This window comes from Camelina sativa, chromosome 14 (assembly GCF_030686135.1).
Source record: "Camelina sativa cultivar CO46 ecotype springtype chromosome 14, ASM3068613v1".
In the NCBI taxonomy this organism is placed as follows: Eukaryota; Viridiplantae; Streptophyta; class Magnoliopsida; order Brassicales; family Brassicaceae; genus Camelina; species Camelina sativa.
The window spans coordinates 8336199-8353613 of record NC_141893.1 but is presented as its reverse complement, the minus strand read 5'-3'; the positions used below and the strand labels follow the sequence as shown (position 1 = coordinate 8353613).

The 17415-nt window shown below is 35.1% G+C and overlaps 3 protein-coding genes and 1 long non-coding RNA gene across 9 annotated transcripts; 2 read left to right on the top strand and 2 right to left on the bottom strand.

Annotated features, from left to right (window-relative positions):
- Positions 1–3723: 3723 nt before the first annotated feature.
- LOC147927957 (uncharacterized) lies at positions 3724–5779 on the bottom strand. 5 transcript variants are annotated; one of them, XR_015580239.1, is made up of 6 exons: positions 5476–5779; positions 5028–5246; positions 4825–4935; positions 4687–4731; positions 4452–4511; positions 3724–3997 (listed from the first exon to the last, which is right to left on the bottom strand). It is a non-coding gene; the product is annotated as an uncharacterized LOC147927957 (long non-coding RNA). The 5 variants fall into 5 exon arrangements; XR_015580240.1 differs by having other exon boundaries at positions 3724–4370; positions 5028–5089; positions 5476–5755; XR_015580238.1 differs by having other exon boundaries at positions 5028–5089; positions 5476–5735.
- Positions 5780–6046: 267 nt separating this feature from the next.
- LOC104740621 (putative flavin-containing monooxygenase 1) lies at positions 6047–8708 on the top strand. Its single transcript, XM_010461284.3, has 5 exons — positions 6047–6574; positions 6963–7203; positions 7498–7676; positions 7763–8112; positions 8196–8708. The coding sequence occupies exons 1-5, from the start codon at positions 6122–6124 to the stop codon at positions 8557–8559; spliced, it is 1587 nt and encodes a 528-aa protein (XP_010459586.2). The 5' UTR covers positions 6047–6121; the 3' UTR covers positions 8560–8708.
- A 486-nt stretch (positions 8709–9194) lies between these two features.
- LOC104740620 (uncharacterized) lies at positions 9195–10259 on the top strand. Its single transcript, XM_010461281.3, has 2 exons — positions 9195–9482; positions 9855–10259. Exons 1-2 carry the CDS (start codon positions 9295–9297, stop codon positions 9985–9987), a joined length of 321 nt encoding a protein of 106 aa, XP_010459583.1. The 5' UTR covers positions 9195–9294; the 3' UTR covers positions 9988–10259.
- Positions 10223–15758, bottom strand: LOC104740619 (respiratory burst oxidase homolog protein E). 2 transcript variants are annotated; one of them, XM_010461279.3, is made up of 14 exons: positions 14676–15758; positions 14421–14580; positions 13443–13491; positions 13255–13368; positions 12742–13167; positions 12248–12631; positions 12058–12153; positions 11852–11967; positions 11606–11779; positions 11366–11519; positions 11096–11287; positions 10878–11006; positions 10719–10797; positions 10223–10528 (listed from the first exon to the last, which is right to left on the bottom strand). In XM_010461279.3, the coding sequence occupies exons 1-14, from the start codon at positions 15358–15360 to the stop codon at positions 10419–10421; spliced, it is 2868 nt and encodes a 955-aa protein (XP_010459581.1). In that variant the 5' UTR covers positions 15361–15758; the 3' UTR covers positions 10223–10418. The 2 variants fall into 2 exon arrangements, with proteins under 2 accessions (XP_010459581.1, XP_087341088.1); XM_087484962.1 differs by having other exon boundaries at positions 11096–11519; positions 14676–15732.
- Positions 15759–17415: the final 1657 nt, after the last annotated feature.

The window sequence follows — 17415 nt, the reverse complement described above, 5'->3', positions numbered from 1 at the left end:
TTCAACTTTTAAAATTTACCTTATAAAATCCATTTAAAAAATGATAAAATCCATTAAAAAAATGTTTATGTATTGGGCCTCATTTTTTGCTGGACCGGCACTGCCGAAAGGCCCAATTTTTTCTAGACATATATATTTAAGTCCGAGCCCGCTATTTTTCAGGGCCGGGTCGGAGCAGCCCGCAGACTTTGGCCCTAATTGACATGCCTACCCATCATTGATCCCAATTAATTTGGTTAGAGCTCTCGTAAACTATGCTTAGCATTATTCCTCTTCTTACATGTTGGGACTTGGGAATGTATTATTCTTTTTAGGTAGGGTTGGCAATTTGTACAGGTAATATAACTCTGTCTCTTAGTAACTTATAATTAAGATGATTCAGTTCCTTGATGTTGATCAAATTTATATTCACTCAGGGAATTCGATGGCTCTTGAGAATATGCTAAATGCTGTATCATGTTACTAACTTTATACTCATATAGCTTTGATCCAAAGTTCCGACCCAACAAACCTAACTAAAGCAAGAACCTTTCAAAATAGACTGATAAACCAAGTTTCAACTATGTTTTATTGTAAAACTTTTTAGTTCCGTACGGTAACAACTTTTATTTATTTATTAGGTCAAAAACATAAATAGTCACTCATTCATGTATATAGTTTAATAGTTTATAGTAGAAGTCAAATGTTATGAAGATTTTCAAGTGCTACGAAAAATATAAGAGAAAATCAACGGTTGGTTTCCCAAATATGAAATTTTGTTGTTAGCTAATAATTTGATTAAATCGTGATTTTGATGATGTTATACAAAAAAAAAGCATCTTCACATAGTGATCCGTTTTTAATTATGCAATGTTCTAGCTAGTTGCAGACAAAAAAAAAAAAAAAAAAAAACTTTTAAACATACTTTGACGACAATGTACTTATCAACTACTATTGATCAATTAATATAGTGGTTACTTTAGGATCATATAATGAAGTGTTGATTGCAGGACTGGTTGATAGTACTGTTGAAGTGTTGATTGTACTAGCAAGGAGCAAGTAGCAAGTTAGCAAGTAGCAAGTAACAAGACACAATAAAATAAAGGAACAATCATAAAAATAGACTTCGATAATATTATAAACGCTCGTAGATTTTATATGTCTATTTGCATGCAACAACTAAGTATGCCCACAGAGACAAGGACACCCGCGTGAAAATTTAGTAGTATATAAATTCGTACACAGATGATTAATTTAAACAATAAATGTTCGTTTAATATATATATATATATATATATATATATATGTATAACCTTGCAAAAAAAAACTGTTATGTTAATGACAAACACTGTATCATAATTGTTAATTAAAATGAGAAATTTTGAAACTATAAATACTAGAGGTAAAATTATTAACATATTATACTAGTATACCTTTGGTATTTTATATCGCTTTCTTTGTCTCTCATTTTTTTAATTGAAAAGCAGATATAAGATACTTATTAATTAGGACCACACCAAATAGACCTGCAGTTATATATACTTATACGCATGTAACAAAGACAAGAAGTAAAGTAATTAAGATATCAATCGTAAGACAATTGATTCGTACCAAACAATAAAAATGATACATTGAATTCACTCTCTCCCTTTATAATTTTCTCGAACCATATTCCTCACTTTCTCTCCTCTACTTGAGTTCAAACTCCTCAATTTCTTTGTTACTTCCTCCTCTTTTCCATTTTATCATATCATATATTTGTATGACTATATATACATATATAAGTACTATATATATCTAACATGTATATATCTATATATCATGCTTATCATTATTGGAGATTACTCATTTTAAGTGCTTTGAGTATGGAACCAACTTGACTCGGTTAATCAACCAATTAATTGTATTAAAATAAGTTTACGTGAATAATTATAAAATTTGAGACTAGTTTATTGTTTTATTACTAAAATTCTGATACTGAATAATTGACCTTATATACAGTTGATTAAGTATACTTGTGTGAGTTGTGACTTGGTCACTTAGCTTAATTGTTTTGTTTTTGTGCTTTTACGTCTGACTTGAAGATGCTCCACGTTCAGGACTAAAAGTTGTTGGTTTACTCGGTACTAATATACTACTATTATGTGTTATGTGTATACCTAAACATTATACTAACTAACTGATTAGTGATTATTCTCTGTGACATGGATTAATAATATTATGTTTTTGTAATGTTACGCACTTGACTTAGTAGCATAAATAACAGAAAATAGGGACAAATGTATTTTGTTTTCTTCCTACATGCATGCTAAATTGCTAAGAATACTAACAGCTATCGCAAATGACAACAATAAGTAAATAAATAAAATAATAGAAGAACGGTCAATCCAAAAGAAAGACTAGTCTTACTTTAGCAGAAAATTGGTTCGAATATGCGTGTATGAAAAGAAACATATATGTAAATTCAATATATTTTATTAATTCGAAATAAAAAAGAAAAATTTGCATAAGCACGTCAATTATGTATGGACATCTATAGATTTTGATACAAATAATCCACATTATTTATTTTTGATCATCAAATATTTCCATCTTAATCGTATTTATATTATAGTTTAGCCAACATAAACTTATCATGTCTGAAAATGGTAACTGAACCAAATTTATTTTATTGGTTTCATTAATATAATAATGATAAAAAGAGTAAAATAATGGTAAAATATAAAATGGTAAACGATTACAAAGTTATATATAAAAAGAAGTAAAAATGCAGAGAAAAGAGTTTTATACCATTTCAGAATGTAGATGATCACAATATAAGCAGTATAACCTTATCGCATGGTGTATATGTTACCAATAAAACACATGATAAAAATGAATTTAGACTCAGTTTTCTCAAAATATATACGTAATTAATTACGTATTGTGAGATTCTAACCAAAAGGTAGTATAATGTGGTTATACAATTCATAGTTATGGGTGAGATTTCAAAATATAAAATAATAAGGCTAGAGGATGTCAAAAAAAAAAAAGTAAGGCTAGACTTTTTTCAAAACTTGCGTGACACGTACTTAAGAATTAAGAACTAAGACTATCCTCATTGGTTTAGTTTCTTAGTTGTTTCTTAAGGCATATTTAATAAGAAAAAAAAGAGAAGAAACTTTGCTAAGAGTTAAGGAAAATTTTGTTGATTATTGGTAGAACCAAATTTAAGGGTTTCTTAATAATAAATATAGTAAAATAATAATTAATATCTTAAAATATTCAAAATTATTTTATATATCAAAGAAACATATTTTATTAAGAAAAACATAAAATAACATACAACATTTTAAATTATTACACAAAACATTAAAAAACAAAAACATAAAACACACCATGAAATAAAATATAGAAACATATTTAATTAAAACATGAAACATAATTAATATCCAAATTTAGTCCACAAATGTTCAATTAAATCAAGTTTCAATTGGTCATGCACTTCTCTATCACGGATTATTATTTGACCATTCAACACGTTGCTAATATTTGAATTCATATTGATAGAATATGAAAGATCCACACCCTCTGCTTGTGGGAAATCAGAAACCTCAGCTTGACTGTATCCATCTCGTTCATTTTATATGTTGTATTTTTGTGATTCTCTTCTCCCGTGAGACTTGGTTGTAATTTTATATGTTGTATTTTTGTGTTTGTTTTTTTTGTTCTCATATATCTTGTGATCCTTGTTGTATTCTTGTGTAGGAAAAAAACAAGTTCATGTGATCCTTCACATGGGAACAGCTGACCGAGTATCAAACAAAATTAAACAACACCATACACATGGGAAAAACAAGTACGAGTCACAAGATATATGAGAACTGTCCTACTTAAACATAATCAGACATAACACAGCAATCAAACATAATAACACACTCTCTTCAAGTGTTTGATCTCGCTCATGTGTTCCTTGTTCCTTGTTCCTATATCGCCCCATGTGTTCCTTGTTCCTATATCGCCCCATGTGTTCCTTGTTCTGTTAACAAAAGCAAATTATAATTAAGAAATTAATAGACAGATAAGCAGTACACATAAAACATCAACTTATAATTATAATTAGACATCCGTTACACAACAAGACACAACAAGACTCAACAAGACACAACAAGACTCAACAAGACACAACAAGACTCAAGAAGACACAACAAGACTCAAGAAGACACAACAAGACTCAACAAGACTCAACAATACTCAACAAGACTCAACAAGACACAACAAGACACAACAAGACTCAAGAAGACACAACAAGACTCAACAAGACTCAACAATACTAATCATCCACTAAGTCAAGCAGCTTCTCTTTCATAGCTTCTTCTTTCGGAGTAAGCGGTCCAGTTTTGGCCAGCAAACTGTCAAGAATTTGCATTTTTGACAATCTCTCTTTCAGCAGCAATTATGTATACATTCTATGTAGATAGTTCAGCATTTACCTTCTTGTCGATATTTGTGCAGTAGATTGTCCTTGTGCACATCTCCCTTTCATCTTCTGACTGAATTAACCAAAACACAGTAGATATCCAAAGTAAAATTCAAAACTCAAAACTGAAACCAAAATGATTAGTATAACTTCTGATCAGTATCCCTATAGAGCTTTTTGTCACACAACCTAAAAAATACTATATTTTAAGTTGAAAGATATATAACAAACATTAATTTAAAGCTTACTTGTCCACAGTTACTAAACAAGGCAGCAAGACCCTCCTCAGTCACCTAAAATCACAAAACAGATTTGTTATACATTGATGCAACTTAACTAGAATCCGTTCCACACAACCTTAACAGAGAGTACTAATAAAAACTTACACTCTGGTCAATGTCAGAAACATACACTGTTCTTCTAATACTATCCTATCTTTGAGCCTTAGAAATCCTCCCAGTCAACCTCCTCCTCCCTTGGCTATAATTGTTTCTTCTCTGTAATAACAAAAACATCAATAAAACAGAATATAAAGCAAGCACATTTAACCAAAGTTTAAAGCTTTAACAACAAACAGAATTATTTTTACCTTCCTGGTATTATCATCCTTCTTGGCATCAGATTCAAATTCTTCACCTGATTGCTTCTTGGCTGTAGCAAAATCGTCAGCAGAGAGAAATTGATTAGGTTTCCCAACCTGATTGTTCTTCTTAGGGTTGTAGTAAGAAGGGAAAAACTCCTTGGCATCCAAAACGTAAAGGAAGAAACTTTGATTCAATCGGTTTCAGATACACAAACCCAATTCAACCTATTATGAGAATCTAACAAAGAGATTAATCAAAATTCACCAACAACAACTTCATCAGTGAATAATAAGATGAGGAGATTAAGAAGTGTTACAAACACTTCACCGAAAATTAATCTAAGTTTCCCAGATCAACCGAAATTGTCTCACAAACAAAAGACATAATTAAATTAAAATTGAGACAATTTTCAAATAAACAAATAACAATTACTAGACATGCAAGAACAATTACCTGAACAAATCGAATGGCTTGAATCTTCCCCAAATATTAGGGTTTCGACGGATCGCTCACCACCGGAATCACATGCCCCCTGCTTCACCGGAACCAAATCGCGGCTAAATCCTAGTCCAATAGCCGTGGGAATCAACTGGAAGAGAAGCAATCAGTTTCCGGAATCGAAGGAAGAAGAGATTCAAGCTGAAATCGCGAAAAGTCTCGAGAGAGAGAGAGAGAGAGAGAGAAAAGAGAAAAAAGGAAAGTGAAAGAGAGATGAAAAAAAAAATTAAACCCCTTCGTCCCAAATAAAACTCGACCCACTGATTTTGTGACACTTGTCCAGCAAGAGACGTTTCTTGCAATCCTAAAATAAGAAACGAATCTTGCATTTCTTAGCTTAGGTTTCAATAATTAATATTATCTACCCCTAAGAAACAAACTAAGAAACAACATAATTGTGCCGATGAGGATAGTCTAATATTCAAAAGCACGTGCCCCCTGACAAAACCGATTCCCAACCCGACACAAGAATAACCGACCCGACCCAATAACACTATATAAATTAAACATCTCCCATGCAAACTCACAAACAACTCAAAACACTCTTCATCAAAACCATTTCTCTCTCTCTCTCTCTCTCCCAAGCATAAAATCTCTCCAAATGGCTTCTAACTACAATAAGCTTACCTCTTCGAGAGTAGCGATCATCGGTGCCGGTGTGAGCGGTTTAGCTGCTGCTAAGAACTTAGCTCATCACAACCCGACCGTATTCGAAGCCTCGGATTCAGTCGGAGGTGTTTGGAGGAGCTGCACTTACGAGACGACCAAGTTACAATCGGCACGAGTCGATTACGAGTTCTCTGACTTTCCATGGCCCAGTAGAGATGACCCTACTTTCCCATCTTACGTTGAGATACTAGATTACTTGGAATCTTATGCTAAGCATTTTGATCTTCTCAAGTTCATGAAGTTTGGCTCTAAGGTCATCGAAGTTAGGTTCACCGGTGACGGTGAAACTCCTCAGATGGTTGACCTCGGTGCTTACGGCAACTTGTTGCCCGGAAAACCAGTGTGGGAAGTTGCCGTTCAAACCGGAGATTCTGGAGATATTCAGGTTTGTTTGATAACTCTCTTTACATGTTTCAGTCTCATGTATATTTTTGCTACTGCATGCATTTATTTACACGAGCGATGGTGCTTTCGCATATATTCAAAATAGTTTCTTTAACAATTGTATTTCGGTAAATTTGAAGCTGATGCATGGTCTCAAACTGTCATGTATAGATCACACGTACTGCTTTTTTTTTTTTTTTAATATACACATGAATTAAAATATGTGTTACTTGCTAATATTAATACATTTTTTTATGTAAAAATTGCATAGAACTTCCAAATAGTTTATGAAAACTACTACATGCATGCATCACTAACTCGATTGAGTACTTACGTCTATTAGTGAGTTTTTTGTATAACATTTTTGTTATTAATGTGTGCGAGCGCAGTGGCATGCATTTGAGTTCGTGGTAGTGTGTACCGGAAAATTCGGCGATGTTCCAAGAATACCGGCTTTTCCGGCAATGAAAGGGCCGGAGATATTCAAAGGAAAAGTGATGCATTCGATGGATTACTGCAAGTTAGAGAAAGAAGAAGCTTCTAGTCTCCTCCATGGCAAAAAAGTTGCTGTCATCGGCTTCAAGAAATCCGCCATCGATTTGGCTTTAGAGTCTGCTTTAGCTAATCAAGGTACGTACATGATATATATTCGTTTTAAGTTCTCTTTGATCCACAAAAGTCTTTGTTAAGTAATACTTAATTAGCTTCACTCTAACAATTGGCACAAGTCAAAATAAAATTAAAAATAATAGCAATAATCGTCTTTGCTAAGTATACATAAATAATTCTTCTCGGTTGGACCTGACCGTTAATATACTATTTGGCACAAACAATAAAACAATGGTGGTGAGGACAACGCATTAGTTTACAATCACCATATAATATGATATCAATTACTAAATAAACTTTTTAAAAAATTTGCAGGAGAAGGAGGAAAAGCATGCACAATGGTGGTGAGAACAACACATTGGGTGTTTCCACATTATTGGGTGTGGGGACTACCATTCTTCTTGTTCTACTCAACAAGAGCTTCTCAGTTCCTCCATGATAGGCCTAACCAAAGCTTCCTTAGAACTCTCTTTTGCCTCCTCTTCTCTCTTCTGGTTAGTGATCTTAAAACCCCTTCTTACTTCTCTATAAATTGTGCAATGAAATTTTATAAAAAAATTAAACATATATGTGAAAACAGCGTGCTGCGGTTTCCAAATTCATCGAAGCATATGTTATGTGGAAGCTACCTCTAGCGAAATATGGTCTTAAACCGGACCATTCTTTCGAGGAAGACTATGCTTCTTGTCAAATGGCGATCGTACCGGAGAAATTCTTTGAGGAAGCGGATAAAGGGATGATCCGGTTTAAGAAAGCATCAAAGTGGTGCTTTTATGATGAGGGGATTGAGTTTGATGATGGTACTACGTTAGAAGCTGATGTCGTGATACTTGCGACTGGTTATGATGGCAAGAAGAAGCTCAAAGCCATCGTTCCTGAACCTTTTCGAACTTGGCTTGAGTTTCCATGCGGTGTCATGCCTTTATACAGGTACATATAGATATATTTTATGAAAATACTCATATGAAATCTTGACCATATAATATGAGTAACAAAAACAAAATATCTTTCAGGGGAACAATCCATCCATTGATACCGAACATGGGTTTCGTGGGATACGTCCAGAGCAACTCGAACTTACACACATCAGAGCTACGTTCAATGTGGCTAAGCCGGCTCGTGGATGAGAAATTCAGATTACCAAGCAAAGAGAAGATGTTGGATGAATTCTTCAAGGAAACGGAAGTGACGAGAAGGTCAAGCAGATTCTACAAACGTCATTGCATTTCCACTTTCAGCATCCAACATGCCGATGATTTGTGCAACGACATGGGACTCAACCCTTGGCGTAAGTCCAATTTGCTCCTTGAAGCTTTTAGTCCTTATGGTTCTCAAGATTACCAACTCGATCAAGAAGAAGAAGATGCCTCAAACTAAATTGATGAATGTATTATGAAATGAAATTATTTATGAATAAATGTGTGTGGATGTATAATATATAATATAATGTCAATGAATAAAGGAAGAAAATATATGTATGTTTAAGTTTCATGAGATTTTATAAATAGAAACAAATGTTTTTAAAATACTGTAATATACTTTGTATGAAGATATAATAGATATTTGACCTTGGTTAAAAAGATTGAGTTTCTGAAAATTTCTTATGCATTTAATTTTTTTTACTCTTTCTGTATTACTAAGAAGTCATTTTTGCTAAAATAAAACACTATTTGGCCAATGAAAAAAACTGCAAAATACAGTAATTAACTAATAGAAAATGTAAAAATATCACTTAAAATAAGACAATTTTTTGGGGGTAAAAACATCGCATATTATCATCACTTACTATGATGATAAATTATAAACTTCAAAAAATTAGTTAGTACTAAATCACACTATGATGTATTTATAATAATAATATTTTTTTTTATGTCTGTGTTTATTAACATAGGGTGAATTGTTTTTTTTTTTTTTGTCAAATTTTCTCTCTGTTTTTTTTTTTCTTTTTTTTTTTTTGCACTCTGACAGTGAAATGCCCATTTTGACCTTTGGTTTCTGGTCAACGACAAGTCAATTTAGCAATCAGCTTCGTCACTGGAATCATGTAATTTGATTGAACCCTAAAAAAACCCTAATTGATCGTTTTGTTTTTTTTCCGATAATCGGACAGCGATGGAGGGATTAGAGAAGTTTTACAACAAGATGGTGAAAGATGCGAAATCGGCAGCTTCTTCTTCTTCGTCTTCTCTTTCCGATTTTGCGGAAACTCTGATGCAGGACAAACGAGGCTCCGGCCCCGGCAGCAACTTGACTACTACATACGACTCAGGATCCGGCACCTTGGTCACCAGACCTCCGAGGTAAAAGCTTCTTCCTTTCCTAGTTTTCAATATCTCGATTCAAGATCGTCTGAACTTTTATTCGAATTGTGTGATCAATCACAAAGAACACGAAAAAGTTTTAGACTTTTGGGTCCTGAAAAAGTAAGTTTTAGAATTTACAATTCCACATCAGGGAAAGCTTGTAAATTTGTAATGGCTTGTAAAATTGATCTTAGTTACTTGAGGAACAGAACTGTGGAGGTCGATTATAAACGATCAAGTAGGAGATTAGGGTTGTTTTCGATTGATTTGGCTAATATATGTAATGAGTTTTACTTGTTTTGTGTACTGTATAATTCTATTCAAAGTTTTCATCTGATTGTATCTTGGGACTATGTTTTGGTGGCACAGCGGAGTTTCAGTCTGGACGTGTTCAAAGCTGTGCGCTGTGTTCTTTGTCGCTGGGGTGTTTGTTGGTTATACCCTTAAGAGAAGGGTTCGAAAGTGGGCTTCCAAGTTGCTCAGAAAGATAAAGGATGATTAAACTCAAAACTCTGTTTTGCCTTCTACTGCAGTATTGGTACAGTTAACACAAAGGCATTGTTACTTATTCTCCTTCTTGAGTGTGTTTCAGTTCCAGTTTACTGTGCTCGAGTCGAGGCACCTTTTTAATGAAACTTCTTTTTGTTTAATTTTTCTGCCTCTGTGACTATATTAGCTTTGTGCCTTGTGGTAATGGAAATAGAGATGGGTTCATCTTTATAAAGACGCGTATGTTATTTTGTATAGTAAATTATATTTGTTATTTTCATGCCATTAGGCGGGTGGGTCTATACAAACAGGCAGGGCAGGATAATGTTTCATTGTGACATAGTGTATATAATCTATTCTGCTAAGTGAAAGTGAAGTTAGTATGAGAAAAATAATGGCTGGCAGGATTTCAGTCTCACTTTAGGGAAAGTGATAGGGGATGACTTAGAAATGCTCCTTGTGAAATTCGAACCGTGTGGTTGTTTTCTGACTCATGTCTTGTGCTTGCTTCTTCAACTCCTTTGCCACAGTTGGTATGCCGCAGTAAAACACTCCTGCACCATTCGATAAGTTGTTTTCACATATGCTTTGAAATACCGGGCCTAATTATTACCAAACAGGTTCACTTGTGTCACTAATTCCTATTGAAAATTTTTCTTTCTTTTCCAATGGTACTAATTTGGTCCTAGAATAGAGGTTTATCAGATGTTTGTTAGTAAGCAGCTGATTGTATAAAATATTTACCGACTGTCGAATTTGGATGCTTTCTTGCTATGCTACTAAAGACTTCCTTCCAGTTAGGCCTTGCAAAATGTGTTCTCACCTGTTTGAATGATGATATCTTGTTAGTTATTGGTAATATTGGGAAATAGTTTATGATCACATGCCTTCAACAAATCTTACCCGTGTTCCGGATAGAATATCAACTCCATGTTTGGCATGGTTCAAAGCCTGGACCATTTTTATTAGGGTTGATCTTGCATCGCCTTCATCATATACACTTGTAAGGTAGTTGTGCAACTCAATCTGGCCCTGTCTTACGAGAAAATCAAGGAATATGTTAGTATATCGATAAACGTTAAAGTGTTGATGAAAATAGATGATATGCTTGTGTTTATTACTCTGCAGTCCATGTCTGATATTTCCTCCATTACTCCCCTAAACCATTCAACGGATCCTGGCTCCCTTGTGACCCAGTAGAAGTGAGCCTTCACTGCTTTCTTTTTCCCACCATGTGTTGAAGTTGGGGTTATTGTGGTATATGAAGATGTATAGCTATTCCAGCTGAAATCTGATCTGCTGAACTCGTTGTCCTGTGCCATTGAAAGTTCAGATATACATATTTGATGCAAGGTTCTTGGAAAGGCTAACTTTTCTGGTACTGGGCTTACTGTTTGTTCGTCTCTTGAATTGTTCAGGAGATCCTTCAGGATGCTTATGAAAGGAGTAGCTCCTATTCCCAATCCAACGAGGAGCAAGACATCATAGCTTCTGTAGTCCTGTGCTGGAGCTCCATATGGACCGTCTACTAGTAATTTCGGTCGGCTGCCAAGTACAGGATCAACAAGGCATGTTAATACTAGGTAGCTAAGTGTTGAAAGGAGAAAGCTAAGAAGGGTCTTGAAATATACTGTGAGATATCAAGATTGCAATAGGCAGAGAATTTTGAACGCCCAATCACGCATGTTGAAAGATCTTTGCCCACGGTTAGAACTCGTCGTAGCTCCTCTGTCCAGTCTCCAAGTGTTCGGATGTGAACACTGAGTTGGTCATCTCCTGGTGCAGAGGTAATAGAAAATGGGTGCCTGGAAAATTTTAGGGTTGAGTGAAACCTGAGATGTTTGCTAACACTATGGGAATTCGGCATCAGTACTCACCATTCAAATCGAGAGATGGTTGGACACTGCAAGAATATGTATTGACCGCTCTTGTACTTGAATCCAGGAGGCTTTGACATGATTAAGCTGAGTACTTCTCCAGGTAGCATAGAAACCTGCAGAGATCAGATTGAAAGGTTATGGGTTTATTTTGTTATGAAAACACCTTTTAATGGGAATGAATTTGATCGGTTTATGGTGGTTGCCTTGAGGATTTTGACAGAGTAATGCTTTGACCTACAAGCTCGCAGACTTCGTTCTGCCACATAAAGCACCATAGGAACCGAGATGTACATCCAAGTCTGAGAAGAGTGGCAATCAAAAATAATTTAGGTTTCAAGATATTTTGGCATTTCGCTTTAAGAGCAAAGAGTAATTATGGTTGCTGCTACTTACCGTTTTCTGATACCACTTATCGGCGAAGAACAGGAAGGTCCCGTGGACAATGAGCATGATGTAGACAACCACTAGAAGGTGATGAGTGTACCAGAATGCGTTGAAGCCAGTCAGGCGATCAAGTGGTGCCGGAAGCCTCACACGGTTTCTCCTGAAATGAGTTGATGCTAATGTGAAAGCAATGGTTGTCAAGATCACCATTGAGATCCCAGTGATTCCTTCTGCTCCTGTCATCAGGTCTCTGAATGTGGGCTTAGTACCATTGAAGGAAGAAGCGATCAAGGAGAATTCTTCTGGACTCGAGTTTATAATCCGGGGAAAGTCACACGCCAAATGGGTACCAGCATGAACAAGTATCCCCATCGCAATGGCACAAGCAATAATCTGGAACGCAAATGGGACAACAGAGAGACAACGAGTCTTGATCTCAAGTTTTGTAATGACGAAGACTGAAAAATAGAAAGAGATATGGAAAGTTGTATAGTAGTATTTACCTTATGGAAATTGATGTTATCATCAAAAGGAACACAAGCTCGAGCCCGTGTAGATCTTAGCCAAGTCAATGTGTTTCTACACACAGGTAAGAGAACCAAAGCCATATTGAGCTTGAGGGTCTCTGCAGCTCCTTTAGCAGTGGTTAAGCAATAACCCATTACCTTAAAAGCAGCTTTCTCTCTGTACTCTAGAAACTTCCAAACAAAGAGAATGGCCATAAGCATGATCCATAATAAAAGAACCCAACTTCGTTGCCAGTTATCTAGAATCAGACATTGAAGTTTTTTTCTACATTTTCGAACCACATGACGAGGTCTAATAAGATTCCGTCTTGGTGTACTCACGCCAGCGCTGGTTGTGCTAAGCGGTCTACTGTAGTTCATGTATGTGTCTCTCTGAAGTAAGAGTGTCTCAAGTTGCCATAACTGAAACAAGACAAAAAGGTTAAGAAACATAGAAAAATTGTGGATAGTGTCTTTAAAGGGGTGATGATAATATCATGTTTTATGAACCTCAATGTATCCAAAATTCTCTGGATCAAGTTCTTCCATGATCAGAGATGCGTACTCTTCTGCTTGTTCCTTAAGTTTTGCTAACTTGTTTGCTGATGCGCTTAGCATTAAAAGCTGCGTTTCAAAAGTATTAACAACTGTTAAAGATATTGATTGTTTCATAATTTCTGTGTTGAAAAAGAAATTACTTCTTTGATTTCTTCTCTAGTGATCCTCCCATCTTCGTTGCTATCAGCCCTGTGGTAACAACAAAACCGGTAACAAATTAAACTCTGTTTTTGATTAGTAACACAGCAAATTAAATACAATTATTACAGTATTGTAGGATCACAAAACAACCAAAACATATATGACTAGCGAAACTTATAAATATGTTTGGCAAAAAAAAGTGTAAATTTGCAAAATCATTTTGGCATCTGGTGTAATAAGAGTCAATTACCTTACTTGCAATTAACTTATTGCGGGAAAAAATAAAAAGCTGAAAGAGGAAACATTTTTGAAAATTTGGTGAAAGGTTATTTTTACTGCGCCAAGTAAACCGTGGCCCATTACTTAGACATAAGACATTTTTTGCACCGTTGATAGCGTGAACTACCAGATCAACGGCTATGAACACCACGTGATTTAAATGATATATCTATCATCATCACTGATATGAGTGTAACATTCCGGATCAAAATTTTAGCTTAGCTAACACATGATTTTTATTCATGCCTAATAATTTTCAAAACTATAGAAAATTACAGTGAGGTTGCGGCAGTCCTACAAAAGAGATAACAATTTCCAATCAAAGAGTGATTGGTCAGCTAATATTGTCTTTAATCAACAACATTTTTACTCCTATGTGATTAGGTTTGATCAGCTAATCTTCACAAAGAAACAAAAATAAACCCTACTATAACAAAAAAAAAAAAGAAAAAAAAAACGCAAGTTGATCAAAAACTTCATTAATGATCGCTACAAATATCAATTATACAGATAAAACTAACGTCAATGATTAACGTCAACTAACTAATATTCGTAGCACTTGGCTCAATACATTTGTTTTCTAATGACTTTTTTTGCATATAGCAATGCGTTAATCCCGTAACAGTTATAAACGTAAAGACAAACCCCAAATTATAAAAGACTCAAAAGAGAGAAGAATGAAAAAGAGACACACGTACATGTCGAAGAAGATTTGAAGACGCGCGTCGAAGCTTTGATCAGAAATCTGTAACCAGAAATCGTGAAGTTCATCTTTCGTTATCTTCTCCAGTTTCTGTCTCCTTCGTCGAGCCAAAGCGTCGAATACACTCACCGCAAACTCCTTCGAATCCACCATCCCTTTTTTTTTTTTTAACATTTTGTAAACATTTTTAAACTTTCAAAACAGAGTTTTGTGATATGTTTAGATTATAATATATACATGACAGACTTACCAACGCACTCGCCAAAATCATCTCGCGCGAGTAAACCTTGTTTAGAAAGCGATTCGAAACGTTTCTCGACTTTTTTCCACATCTGATCGCAATCGCAATCCCAATCGCAATCGCAGCTGTTCCCTCTCGTGGTTTTGTTAATAAACTGTAATCCTTTTAACGCTCTCTGCGCACTAGACGTTGATCGCTGTAATTTAGCGTTTTCTTTCCGTTTGTCTCTCGCCGTCATAATCCCCTCCGCCACCGCCGAACGTTCGAGATCTCTGTCTCTCTCTCTCTCCCCGGCGGTAGAAGAAGTCGTCGTCTTCCAAGATTCTGACCTTAGTAGTTTCCCAAGTTTCTGCCTGATCCTCGAAGACGCCGTGGACAGGTTCCTAGACAATCTCGCGGTTACTAAATCCACCGATCTCGGCCGAGAATCGACAGACGCCGCTTCCACCGCTGCCTCAGACAACCCGCAGACGACAATGGAGTCGTCTGCGACGTCGAGCTCTAAGGTCACCTCGACAAGCTCTCTTTCCCAGCTACTCCCGCTTCCGGAGTCTCCATTGTTACGACTCAAATCGTTGAGAAAAACCGGCAGCATTGCGCCGCCGGTGAATGGAGAAGAACTAGACTCGACACCGTCGTCGTCGTGACTGAAACTCGAACCGGTCGAGATACTCAGAGGCGATAACTTCATCATCAGTGAATAAAAAGATTAGTAATCAACCACCTATACTTACACCAAAAACGACATATATTAAAAATCAAACTATATTTAAAATAATCTCTCTTTGGTTTTCACCGATCACCATGAAAACTTCACAAGAAAACAACACAAAGAGGAGCAAAGAAGGTGAGAATAAGTTTTTTTGAAAGAAGAAAGAGAAAGAGAGAGGAAAAAAACAAGAGAGGCACTTCTCAACCGATCAATACAAACACTAACACACAATTTTCAACGCTTTAGTTTTCTTTTTTTTGTTTTGTTTTGTTTGTGAGGCCAAGTCGTGGTTTCACAGTTGTATGTCTTTCTTTCTGTGTACTGTATCTTTTTTTTTTTTTTTCCTATCTACTTAAACTAATCTCCTCTACTAAATTGTCTATTATTGTGAAAAAAAAGAAATATAAATCTTGTTGTTGTTGATGTTGTTTACCATAAATATAATTTATTAACAATTGGGTTATGGTCTAACGTATGTGATTAATTCACAATATCTTAGTTCTTGAGTTTAGCCGCCAAAAGTTGATCAGTAATCAGAGAGTAATTATTAGCATACAATTAGTACCAATGATAAATAATCATTCGGGTTTAAAAACAGAGATCCAATTTGTGAGTGTGTGTACCGTAATGAATATGCAAAGGAAGGAAGGGGGGGGGAGAGAATTGTTGTCTGATGAGACGCTGGCAGAAACTCAGGAGAGTACGCCACGTGGAAGCTTAGATGACAAAATCGTATTATATGTACTTATTAGTTATTATATCGCCGTTACTTAAATTAATAATATGAAGAATTAAGGGAGGAGGGAGAGAGTGGGAGACAATACGTAATTGTTTTATGTACGTTATATATAAAACTATATGAGCTGTCAAAGAAGGAGAAGAAGATGGAGGTCAAAGAATTTGTAATATGTAACGATAGGTGATCGACCGAAGTGTATATATATATAAAGGGACTTGAAGGAACAGAAACATTTGGGTTTGTGTGCTTGTTTGAGAGGACACTATTAAATCCAAATTCTACGCTTTGTCGCAAAGCAGTACATTGCCAAATGTTGTACGTCCTAAGTTTTGAGTACCTCCTCTTCTAGAATCTCTCTCTCTCTCTCTCCTTTGGTTTGGTTTTGCTCATTCTCAAGGTTGTCTTATGGGCTTCATTGGCCCTTATATTGTGTCTTTAGATATCCACCCTATCTGTTTCAACCATTGGTCATGTACTTTCTACTTTCTATCATCCATTTAGCATTTTTTGTCGGTTTCAAAATTTCTTAGTATAGTCAAGTCAATTGCTTTTTGTTCGATGATTTTATAATCTATGATAATATGAGGCGTTGTGGAAATTAAGAGTTTCAGGAGTCTATCTATTTTAGCTTACGTGTTACTTGATTACATATTATAGTCCATAGTCCACCACTATCTAAACCAATTATAATTTACATCATCTATATTTATAATGTTTTTACTAGATACCAAAGTAATCTATAAATGAGGCTATTAGAAAAGAAAATAACCGGTAAGAATCGTGTGCTATTATGTAGTTAATGTATCTAAAATTGCAGAGCGAAGCATACCTACCTACATTGTGACAATAATATTTCAATGTACTGATATATAGAGGAAAATGCACATGTATGTATGGAGGAAAACATTGAAGTTAAATTAATTCAACAGTTTAGAATGGTATTGGTAGGATATAATAGAATTCGTAGCAATGTAGGAGCAACGTGCGTTCCACTCATATTGAAATCCATGTTAGACTAGCAGCCCACGTTTCTTTTTTGAGTGTACCTTTTCTTCCATTTATAATTTAAGTTATTTGGCTGACAAAATCAATTTCTAAAAAAAACTGATATATATATATATATATATATATATATATATATAGTTAGTATGACAAATGAACATAGATAGATGTGATCGTTTCATTTATAAAAGTTTTAAAATACTTCAAGTGCTTTTCTGGTTGTTGCAAACTCTGTATCATATCTGAATACTTTAATGTATATATGATGAATCTTAAACAAACTACATACACAATCT

Coding starts and splice junctions, on each gene's coding strand:
- LOC104740621 (XM_010461284.3), top strand. CDS start 6,122: ATGGCTTCTAACTACAATAAGCTTACCTCTTCGAGAGTAGCGATCATC. Junction 7,204..7,497: donor GTCTGCTTTAGCTAATCAAG/GTACGTACATGA, acceptor AAAAATTTGCAG/GAGAAGGAGGAAAAGCATGC. Junction 7,677..7,762: donor GCCTCCTCTTCTCTCTTCTG/GTTAGTGATCTT, acceptor ATGTGAAAACAG/CGTGCTGCGGTTTCCAAATT.
- LOC104740620 (XM_010461281.3), top strand. CDS start 9,295: ATGGAGGGATTAGAGAAGTTTTACAACAAGATGGTGAAAGATGCGAAA. Junction 9,483..9,854: donor TTGGTCACCAGACCTCCGAG/GTAAAAGCTTCT, acceptor TTGGTGGCACAG/CGGAGTTTCAGTCTGGACGT.
- LOC104740619 (XM_087484962.1), bottom strand. CDS start 15,360: ATGATGAAGTTATCGCCTCTGAGTATCTCGACCGGTTCGAGTTTCAGT. Junction 11,007..11,095: donor TATCAGACATGGACTGCAGA/GTAATAAACACA, acceptor CTCGTAAGACAG/GGCCAGATTGAGTTGCACAA. Junction 10,798..10,877: donor ATATTCTATCCGGAACACGG/GTAAGATTTGTT, acceptor TCATTCAAACAG/GTGAGAACACATTTTGCAAG.